The sequence below is a fragment of the Rhagoletis pomonella genome, unplaced genomic scaffold (assembly GCF_013731165.1).
Source record: "Rhagoletis pomonella isolate Grant_MI unplaced genomic scaffold, Rhpom_1.0 Rhpom_scaffold_00006, whole genome shotgun sequence".
NCBI classification, from domain to species: Eukaryota; Metazoa; Arthropoda; class Insecta; order Diptera; family Tephritidae; genus Rhagoletis; species Rhagoletis pomonella.
The window spans coordinates 66093831-66104854 of record NW_023458560.1 but is presented as its reverse complement, the minus strand read 5'-3'; the positions used below and the strand labels follow the sequence as shown (position 1 = coordinate 66104854).

At 37.0% G+C, this 11024-nt stretch overlaps 1 protein-coding gene across 2 annotated transcripts in view; it reads right to left on the bottom strand.

The window, feature by feature from the left end:
* Window positions 1-1989: 1989 nt before the first annotated feature.
* The window catches only part of LOC118741126 (sodium- and chloride-dependent GABA transporter ine), a 36877-nt gene continuing 27842 nt past the window's right edge, over window positions 1990-11024 (bottom strand). For both annotated transcript variants that reach the window (XM_036472974.1, XM_036472973.1), the window contains 8 exons: window positions 7219-7348; window positions 7005-7097; window positions 6782-6914; window positions 4811-5287; window positions 4588-4728; window positions 2936-3136; window positions 2703-2879; window positions 1990-2623 (listed from right to left, as the gene is read on the bottom strand). In XM_036472974.1, coding sequence (XP_036328867.1) covers window positions 2297-2623; window positions 2703-2879; window positions 2936-3136; window positions 4588-4728; window positions 4811-5287; window positions 6782-6914; window positions 7005-7097; window positions 7219-7348 — 1679 coding nt within the window. In that variant the 3' untranslated portion in view covers window positions 1990-2296. The remainder of the gene's footprint in view (window positions 2624-2702; window positions 2880-2935; window positions 3137-4587; window positions 4729-4810; window positions 5288-6781; window positions 6915-7004; window positions 7098-7218; window positions 7349-11024) is intronic.

Below are 11024 nucleotides of genomic sequence, written 5' to 3'. Positions count from 1 at the left end.
GAGCAGTTTGAATTGGAATATAACCCAACTAACAGAAACCGTAGGATTTTTAAATAAAAGAAATTATCCCAAGTTGGTTATCAGGCAATTTTGTAAGTTGGCAAAAAAAGTTATTAAAAAAAATTGCACTAAAAATATTGTTATATTAAAAAACGCGACAGGTAAAAATGTTATAGGAATAGTAATATGATAGTATTTTAGCGCATAACTTCTTTCTGCGTAGGCGGCTTTCGGCCGCACTGAAGGATTATAGCCCTCACTAACAGGTCTATTCTGCGCTAGTAATTAAAAGTTTGTAACCGGTAAATAAAGTTCCTGTAATTTTTTAAACCTTTCTCGCATTCTCTGTACTCTTGTGACCGCTAAATTTTGTTACCATCTCCATAAGCTGGTAACAAAGTATTGCTCCGTGAAATATGCAATGCCCAGAATTTGCACAATTCTTCATAGCTGAATTGCTGAATATTTTAACTTCATTACCAACGAACCCAAAATCGCGATGACAAGAACTGGTAACATTTTTTGGTAATAAAATTTTCCGGTTACAAAATCTTCGGCAAGAAAATCATCTGCTAGTAGAATTCTCCTATCTGTGTTGCCAAAGAATGGGGACTGAACACCTTTCAGCCTTCGAATACATATTTTCCATGGAAAGCTTTATATTTTTAATGCTACGTGGGTTATATCTTATTTTCTTTTGTTTCTCATCCTTCTTGTTTATTTTGGAGCTTGACAGCTGAACGCCGCCATTTAATTTGCATATGCAAGCGAAGGTAGGCGCGTAATTTTGAAGGTGTTTTTATTTAATAAATTGTGATTAATTGGTTAAAATTAATGTAATAAAGAAAGTTATAGGTAATCGAATAAAGTTCGAAGTGAAGTGGAATATAAAAATGTATTGGCGAAGTGGCTTCTTTAAGTAGAATAGGAGTGATAAATGTACGCTAACTTCCGAATTTTACAAAAAGAGCATAATTCAAACCGAATTTCTTAACAAATTACTTACCAAAAATTACAAAAATAGGTGTTAAAATAATGTGTAGACACTAGACTAAAGGTGCGTGCAAACACTTTTTTTGGATCGGGTCACCCCTTTGGACGCAATACCCCGAAATAAATGGACCCCTTACTAAACAGTACCCTTTACGGTTGCTATGGCTGAGTTAAAGGTACGTACTATCACTATGTATAACCTGTGTTCGTTCCCTGGGCCGAGCAACAACTAAATTAGAAATAGTTGTTTCTAACAGCGGTCGCCATCCTCCAGGCAATGCCCAACCTTCGAGTGTATTTCTGCCTTGAAAATGGGGGGACTTGAAATCGATCGAAAAAAGACTTCCGGTCGGTTAAACCCACCTCCGGTCGAAACCACAAGTCGGTCATTGACATCAATCATCTGGGCATCTCTACCATAGGCATATTTGGACCAAATTTAAAACCATTGGTCTTTAAAGCTTATGTATATTTAGAAATTTGTATTTTTTTATTGAGTAATTTTGAATTTACATACATAACTACATACATACAGTCGTTTAAAGTACAAAACCGCGTATCAAGATAATGAAAAACCGCATATGTGAGGTTGCATAAATTATTTTCTAGAGAGTAAAAACACTCATATTTCAAAATGGTTCTCTTTTTTCATAAACCAATCACATTTCCGGCTAGTATGTTTCAGGACGAATGGGTAAGGATTAAGCCAATAGCTTGTGTGAGTAAATCCAATTTTTGGCAGCATATCTCAGTTACGTGGTTTTGCAGAATGACGATACGCTGTTTCTTTACTTTAAACGACGATATATGTATGTACATATATATAGTACATGTGCTGAGATTTTCATGTATAAACGTGTTCTGAATATAATACATATGTATGTATATAGAAAGATACAAAAGCATATTGTCAATAGTAAGTAGGAATGTATTTTAGTGCAACCTACTTTATAATTTAATTAGCTTATTTACAATTTAAATATCGGCAGAATGTATATGTGTACATAGTAAGTATGTGCATAGAAAATATTTAAATTTTCATATATGTAGTAGATATGTATGTACATATGTATAACAAATGTATTTAATTCCAGAGAACACCTAGCAACGCGATTTGTTAAGCATGATGAGAAAAAGCGAAATTTTGCGAACAATGCAAAAAATACTAATTTTCGATGCGTCAAATTTAATTGAATAATATTTTATCTAACTAAATATGAGTACTATCTGAGCGGAATGTATGTGAGTAGTAGGTACACGCAGGGGCCAACATCTTTCGATAGCTGTTAGCATTAGAACCTATTCAAACTTTGTTATTATTTCCCGCTGCTGTCGATGTGCTTGCTGTGGACGCTGGCGGCAACTGAGTATCTTCTTCTGGTGGCGATTTTTCCTCATACCCATATTCAGTTGGCTCGCGTTGCAGATGCATTGGGTTATAGCCCGCTTTATTGCCTACATTCAAATGATGCAGCTGCACATTAGGATCCAATGGGTCTTTTGGTTTATAAATACCCGATAGCTCTTGCGCAAGCATATATTGTTCCTGTTCAGGAAAGTCGTGCTCGCAATGATGTTCGCCACAAATGCGACACTCATAGATGTTGGGGCGTAGCGTGTTTTTAAGGCGCTGCGGGTTAATAAAAAATTGTAAAATAAGACGAGGATTAAATTGACTTCATACGGTAATTCGTTAGCTGAGCAAATACCTCCATGAAAGTGCGTCCCTCTGCGCGCAGCAAATTAATAATAGCATAGCCAGGTATGCAGATGAGTGACAATGATGAAAACATCCAGCCAATGCCGTAGGCCCAGTCAGGATATTTATAGCGACCATTGTGATAGCTTGGTTCTTCGTAGTTGATTAAACTCAACACCCAGATGGCCTGCGAGGTGGGCTAGAATTAGTTCTCAAGTGCTTTTTAATTAATTGAAAACTTACAAAAAGTAAACAGGGTCCCAGTAAGAGCCAACAAGTTTTGATATATAATGTTGGCGCTTTTCCAGTCATCTGTTTGACATTCTTCGATAGCCGTCCAGTGCCATAGAACCAAGCTACCGCGATTAGTTGGCAGAATGCAAGGAACATAATCGATATAGAAGCGGCATAGTGATCCATTAATTGGAAGTAGTAAATGCCACCCTAAAACAAAAAAACAGTACAATTTTACAATATTATAAAGTTTTTTTTTTTTTTTTGGAAATTGAATTGAAAAATAAATATGGCGAATGCAACATGCAACACCATTGTATGGCTGGAGACGAAAATGTCTCCTAAATGTATGCTTTAATATTGAAAGTGAAATGCAGAAATTTGCTGAGCAGCGGTTTAAGAATAACAGAGGAATTCTGTCGTATGCAAAGTTTTTTATTCTAATTTATTTCCAATATTTTTTAATAAAAATATAGTTCGTCCTTCACCAAAAAACGTAAAAACAAAATCTCTAAACTTTGTACAAAACTCAGGAAAATCAATAAATTTGCATACTTATTTGCAACTTTCTATTCACATTTTTATAAAAATTCTAAGTATGCAGTTTTATAAGCCCATTCAATTTTAGTATAACCAAATTGCCAAAAATCAACCCGATTTTTTAGCAACTTCAAGCTTGCACTTTAAAAAAAAAACTGAATAGAAAGTTGCAAATTTATTGAATTTTCCTGAGTTTTGCACAAAGTTTTGAATTCAGTTTTTATGTTTTTGATGTAGGACGAACTATGTATATTTTTATAAAATATTACCGAAAATAAATGAGAATAAAAAATATTGCAGATATTGAGAAAAATTATAAATACTTTTGTTTGTGAGAGTTAGAGATAAAAATACAAAGATAAAACCATGATAAAAACATAACAAGGTAGAACCATTGAGAGGCAGTGTGATGTTTGCCAGCAATGTAATTTAAAAATTCAAAACTCAAACTCACAAAAACACATTCTCATTTTCACTCTCAAATAACAACAATTGTGAATAATTTAATTTTTTTTATTTTCAATTTTAAATGATTTTAAAATGCGTGCAAACGTCAGAAAAAAATCATGGCCGACGAATTGAGAGAATGAACTTACCTTGTAATGTTTTTATCATGGATACAACTGTAGATGAATATATGCTATGTCATATTATGTAGCCTACCTCACTTCACCTCAACTTAACTCAACTCACCTTATCACCTTATTAGCTCAACTCAACTAACTTCAACTCACCCTAAATAACCTCAACTTACCTTAACTAACTTCAAATCACCTCATTTCAATTCACCTTAACTCACCTCATCTCACCTAACCTTAGTTTAACTGAACTGAACTCACCTCGTTTCAGCTCAGTGAATGGAATCACAAAAAATATTTAATTTCTGAATTGATGAGCGAATCAAATCACAAATTAAATGGATTTTTTGATTTGTCACAAATAAAATGATTAATCAAAATGTGAGCCGATCAATTTAAAATCACTGAATCCTGTGTTACACATGTTATCTTAGGTTACATTAGGCTCCGTAGATATAAACCTATAACTATCAAGATTATGAAACGATGAACAAATAAATCGAGAGAATTCTCATTTTCGTAGCACGGTCCAAGCGAACTCACCTGTATCAGATTTGGTAGACCAAAAAGAAAGGAGATAACGCACACGAACAACACTACAATCTCGTGATAGCCCAAGTGGCGTTTAATCCAATTTGGAAAACCATCCTGTATGGAAGTCACGACCACCTCAACAATGGCAAACTACAAAGAATAAAAATAAAAACAAAAGAAAACATCATTACGTTTTCAAATAAAATTCGCCTCGTCTTGCATGGACACTCACCTGCGAATTGAGACCCAAACATAGTAGCATGAAGAAAAACATCACCGCCCACAGCTGTGCATATGGCATTTTTGCCATCGCCTGTGGATATACCACGAATATCAAACCTGGCCCATCGCTTATCACATCGCGTACATTCGTGTTTTGTTCCAACGCCAAATTTCCCAGAGTTGCAAATGCAAATACACCCACCAATAGACTAGTTAGCATATTCACAACGCTTACAGCCACCGTATCGCGTACAATGTTGTTATTGTATTTGTTATAACTCGCAAAAGAGATCATTGAGCCGAATGTAATGCCGAGTGAGTTGAAATTTTGCGATGCAGCATTTATCCATACATTGGCATGTTTCAATTCGGACCAATTTGGTCGAAAGAAGTAGCGTAAACCCTCATCGGCACCTTCGAGCGTGACCGCACGTACCATAAGTATGATAATTAGTATGAAGGGGAAAGTGGCGGTGAAGTAGCGTACCTGGGAAAAGAAAACAAATGGGCAATTTGTTGAAATATTAGCGCATCCCGTTAGAGGATAGAGTGAGATACATTAATAAGGCCAAAATTTTTATCCTTATATACATTCAGTTACCACTAAATAATACTTTGTCTATATAAAATATTTACACAAAACGCCTCAAGCTCAGTAAAATATGTTGAACAAAACGCTAAAGTCAAAAGACTAATCCATTCTCTCTTCGAAGAATAAAAATGAAAACTATAAAATAGTCGGAAGGATTGTTTTTGTAGTAGCAGTACTAAACCCCTAGTAGGAGTCATGTCACGTTGTGACCTCTTCAGCCTTTGACTCGGCAAGCCAGAGGCCGAGGAAGCGGGCGACGTCGATGGGTATAGTCCATAAGGCTTCCGGTGTTAGGGTCGTCGGGTTGGAGGTGCATGCGAAGTGGTGTTGGATGTTATGAGAACTAGAGATGGGCACGATTCAAATCCGATCCCGCCTATCCCGAAATTCCATGTTTAAGTCCCGAACCCGCTCATAGCGAGGTTTTTCAGGATTGTACCGCGGAGAGTTTTTTCAGCATCTGTATATAGATTCCTTCATATCTAACGCCTTAGTTTCTTGACAGCGGCCTACCTCTCTTGTTGTACAGTACGTTGGTGATTCACGAGGGCGGAGTTTGCGCACACGTTCGAGGGTCCAATGATGTGGTGTTGCCGAAAACAAGAACAATATTGTCCTTATATTTCACCGGATGGGAAGACATTTTATTGTTGGCCACGGTTTGCTTGCTTCGCTCATGTAAATAGGTTGATGCGCGGACCACTGGATTAGCCTGTCACATCCGATCACGCATGTCTGTCAAGAAGAGTTGAATATGATCTTTCACTAAAAGCCGCTACAAATCAAAGATTACACACAGCGTTAAGACCTCCAACTAGGGAAGAATGGAACGACAACTCAAAGTAAAAATAGTAGTTGGCGCTGGTCTCTATTGGGAGAACGTGCAGATCAGGCCTGCCTGATAACTGAAGTGTCTTTAAAACGGGGATCTTTGCCATAGAGAAGACTCTATCAGGGAAAGTCATTTGTACAACTCTGTAACATCAGCTATTTGTAAAACTTGATGAGTATACTACAGCCGAAACAAATGGCCTATTGACCATTCGAGGCAACTGCAAAGTTTTCATATCCTTATTATAACCAATACTTAACAAGAAACGGTCTGACGAATTGTTGGTGTTAAAAGTTTGTAATGAGAAGGTAGGAAAGAATTCACTATTTCCTATGCCAATATCCAGCTCTCAAGGAAAGGACGATCTTGGGATCTCGCGTTTCATCCGCTTGGTAAAGACAATGAAAGTGAAGCTATCGGACCTATCAAATTGAGCAAATATACCTCCGAGTAGAAGTATAAAGACCTCACTTTGTAATCTGAACTAACCCTGAAATCTATGTAGTCATTTTACTTTAAATTTTTTCTTGCATTATTACGGTTGCATTTTAATTTACCTTCGCCGATGATTTGATCGATTTCCATGTGGCGAAGTAGACCATAAGCCAGGCACATATGAGACAGACAAACAATTCCCAACGCATTGCACCTGGATACTCAATACCAGGGCTGATTTGTAAAACTTTGTTTCTGAAAGTAATTACGTGAATTTAAAAAATGAAAAACAGTGATGTTTTATTTTTTTCAATAAAAAAATTGCCGAAAACTTATTTTTCTTACTCGAAAAACTCTTCAGACGGTGTGCGTGATGTGTTTGGTGCAAAAGTATCTTTGAAAGGTCCTTGCGATACCCAACAGTCTGGCGTATTCCACCTAAAACAATAGTAAAAAAGGGGTTAAAATATAAGATTAATTTCGAGATATATGTTAAAAGTTCCGAACCTCGAAGAACGCCAAATGTATACAAAATTTTAGAGGAAAAAGAAACATGTACCTGTTATTGCAATCAATCCATGGCATGTCTGGTCTAAATGATGCGAAAAAGTAATAAATTGAATAACCTATGATGACACTATAATAAGTGGACATTAGGAAGGATACAACTACACTAGCAAGACCAGCGCCTGAAAGCATAAGAAATTAAATAAAAGCAATTTAAATTAAGTAACAATTAAGAAATAAAATGCTATAAAAACGTTTTTCTGTAAACTCCTGTAACAATATCTGAGTTAGTATCTTTTATATAGGACTGATGGGTTCTTATGTAAATTCAATTTACTCTGGACGAAGTGCACTCTACTAGAAAACGCTTAAGAAATCTGGTACTGCAGTTATCGCAGTTTTCACTTCTATGTACATACAGAAATGCTGAGGGTTGCCCTCCTGGCGAACTGCGGAGCTCTGATATGACGGCTTCAAGCAGATGCCTTCATTATGGTCTAAAGAAGCAAAATGCCTTCCGAATTTTTTTGAACTGGACTGGGAATCTACAAATCCGAAATAAGAAAAATTCCATTGCGCTACCGAGAGCCGAGACAGGACTTTGAGCAGTGGAAAATCGCTAAATCATTGATGCCATTTTCTTTGAATTCCATACCCGGGGCAAGGCACGAAAGTTGCAGGGCCCATTTCGACCTGCTGGATACGTCACCGGACATGGGCGATAAACTCGTTCAAATACTTCTGCTTCGCCGGATCGCACAGCCTGATTCCTGCACAGCTGCAAGAACTGGAGGTGTTGCGTAGGTGGCTGGCTCTTATATATATGCCAATTGTATGAGTTGAGGCTATATTCCCAGAGCTTGAAAAGTCGTCAAGGAAGCGCTTACTTCGCGGACCAGAAAGTGCTTTCATGTTTTATCTAAGGACGCTGAGACACTGATATTTATCTGCACATAGGAGCTGAGTTTCTTTGAGATTGTCTATTTAAAGCTCAACGGACTTACAATGAAAGAAGGTCTCTGGAGACCGCTCTACTAGCAATTTTAAAGTGTGTAGTGGAAGCCTTCTTCATGAAAAACTTAGCACTAACGGCTTTCCTCAACATCGAGCGGACTTTTAACAACGTCCTACCGCAGGAAGTAATAAAATTCGCAGATAAGCTCGTGGTTGAAACTAACCTAATAAGGCTCATGTATCGCAAGCTTGGAGATCTCTTCTCATCTGCCGGAGATAGGGATCGTAAACGGCATGCCAGAGGAGTTGCGGAAGATAGGCTGCTATGGAAGTTTATTGCGGCACTTGCGTAGCAGGTAAAATAGCAAGATAGGTCGTGGAGACAACCATTTATTTTTAAGCACTGGTCATTAATCGCTTTACCGGACGGCAATATCAATGAATCGTGAATCTATGAGCTCATGGAAACTCCCTCTGGTGGCTAGGAGAGATTCGATTTGTAACAGTTACATAAACAAAAGCGAAAAAAGGGCACCACAACGGCACACAGATAATTCGCAGTCCACCGTTTGAGACATGGGGGCAAGAGGAAGTCCCAATTTATTTCATTAGCGTGAAATAGAAGGTGTCTAACACCTTTGGCAGATGTAACGCTTCTATGACAGTTCTCTCACAGTGGAATTGGAATGGAATAAAATTGTGGGTGACCGGAAAAACCAAAAAAAAAATTTCCGAGCACTCAGGAAGTATTGGCCATTGTATTTAAGGCCTAGAGACAGGATTTAGAGGACAGAGATATAAAGGTGGGGTGGGAATTCGTTGCTCCTCTGCAAACTTTCTAGACTCTTTTATGAATCTTAGCAGTTTGCTGACAGAAAGAGACAGTATCTCGTCGATTCTCAGTGCATGCGACTAGAAAAGGGCGCGAGATATCGGGACCCACGGTACTGATTTCAAATTGGCCAGGATGGGCGCTATCGGCAAGGTATGTGAAATTTTGCGACCGGTTTGGACCAAAATCCTTTCCCGACAATCCCGATAAAAAACGCAACCTCCGCAAATTCAGAAAATCTTCCTTAAAAACGATGTTTTTTTATGTTTTATTTGGATGAAAACGAACAGGAAATCAAAACAGAATAATCGGAAGATGCCAGATATTTCAGTATTTTTTTTTTTGTTATTTAAAATTCATTTGAAAGACATGTGAATTTTTCTTAGTGATAGATTTCGTGACCCACGGGACTCGCGGTACAATTCTGAAAAACTTCGGGATGACAGTGCACAAAGATCAGCTGGATGTCAACGAAGTCTTGTATTTCGGTTAGTGTGGAGTCCACTACCAAGCACCAAAACAGAGCTGAGAGCATTCCGCCCTGAGGGCCTCCCCCTCCCAACCTCTGCCATGGTACAAAGGCAAGCTTCAGTCACCACAGTCAGGAATCTTCTAGATAACATGAAGTGAATCCACCTTATGATGGTTTCGTCCACTCAATGTCTTGTGGTCGCAGGGTACATAGAGTCAAAGGTAGCGTTGTCAAACGGACCCTCAATATCTCTCACGGAAATAAGGTCGCGCTAACTGCGATGATGCTTCGCTGAGATGAATGGACTCATTACATGCGGGTGTAAATAGGCAGGTCTCAGATGTCTTCACAAATTAGCAGTGCCGTCTCCGTAGCTTAGTGATTGGTTCGCGTTGTTGATTCGATTGGACAGTGGTTAGCAATGAAAATCAAGTGTTATCACAAAGCACAACCGAATGTGTCTTCAATTGGGATCGACCAACTAACCTAACCTAATCTATTTAACCAAACCCGGCGTCACCTTATATTTTAAGGAAAGATCAACCGTGATTGCCAATAGATTCATCTTAAAAGTGTACGCTTCCATTTGAAAGCATTTTAAAAGCTATAGAATCTTATTACAAAAATTTCCCGGATTTTATTAGCGCAATTCTACATTGCCATTATAATTTTACGAGGAAGAGTAGGTGTTAAAATTATTGCTCTATTAAAATTAACTACATCCACACATTATTATGGTATGCATTTACTAATTTCATATATGCAGTTTTCATATACATACACCTACAAATATACATATTTATTTAAGTATTTGCATATATTCATACTTTTTGCCTCAATTCCAGAGTCTAGACATTTAATATTTGAAAATTCTAACCACTGAACAAATTGTAATATTTGAAGCGAGCTTTGAATTTGTAATGAGTATAGAGGCAGGCGTCTAATTAAATGGATTCTGTTGTGGTTTATGGATTTTCATTAATATTTATAAGTTACATACTAAATGTCGTACATATGTACATATGTATGTAGTATGAATGTTTGCATGCATATTAGGGTGGTCTAAAAAAAACTAAAGTCGGAATTTGAATGCTCTCACACCCTAAAATTGTTCTGTACCGAAAGAAATTATACCATTGTTTTTTTATTTTAAAATTAAAAAATATTTAGGAATCGCTCAAAGTTTTCCACTTATTTTATATGGGAAAACAACAGGTTTTCTTAGAAAAGGTATAGAATTCTTGAAAATCAATATTTTTCCATCTGAAAACTTTGTTTCTCTTCAGGAGACTTTAAGTAATAATACTCAATTGTTTATTTAACCGTCTTCTAATACTAACTATTTTTTATAGGACCCTAAAAACAAAAAAAAAATGCAATGTGGGGACCCACAAAAATCGCCAGTATTAATAAAATAAACAATTGGGTATTAATATTGATAGCCTCCTGAAGAGAAACAAAGTTTTCCGATCAAAAAAATATCGATTTTCAAGAATTCTATACCGTTCCCACGAAAACTGTTTTTTTCCACATACAAAATACATGGAAAACTTTGAGCGCTTTGAGCGACCTCTAAATATTTTATTCATTTCAAAATAAA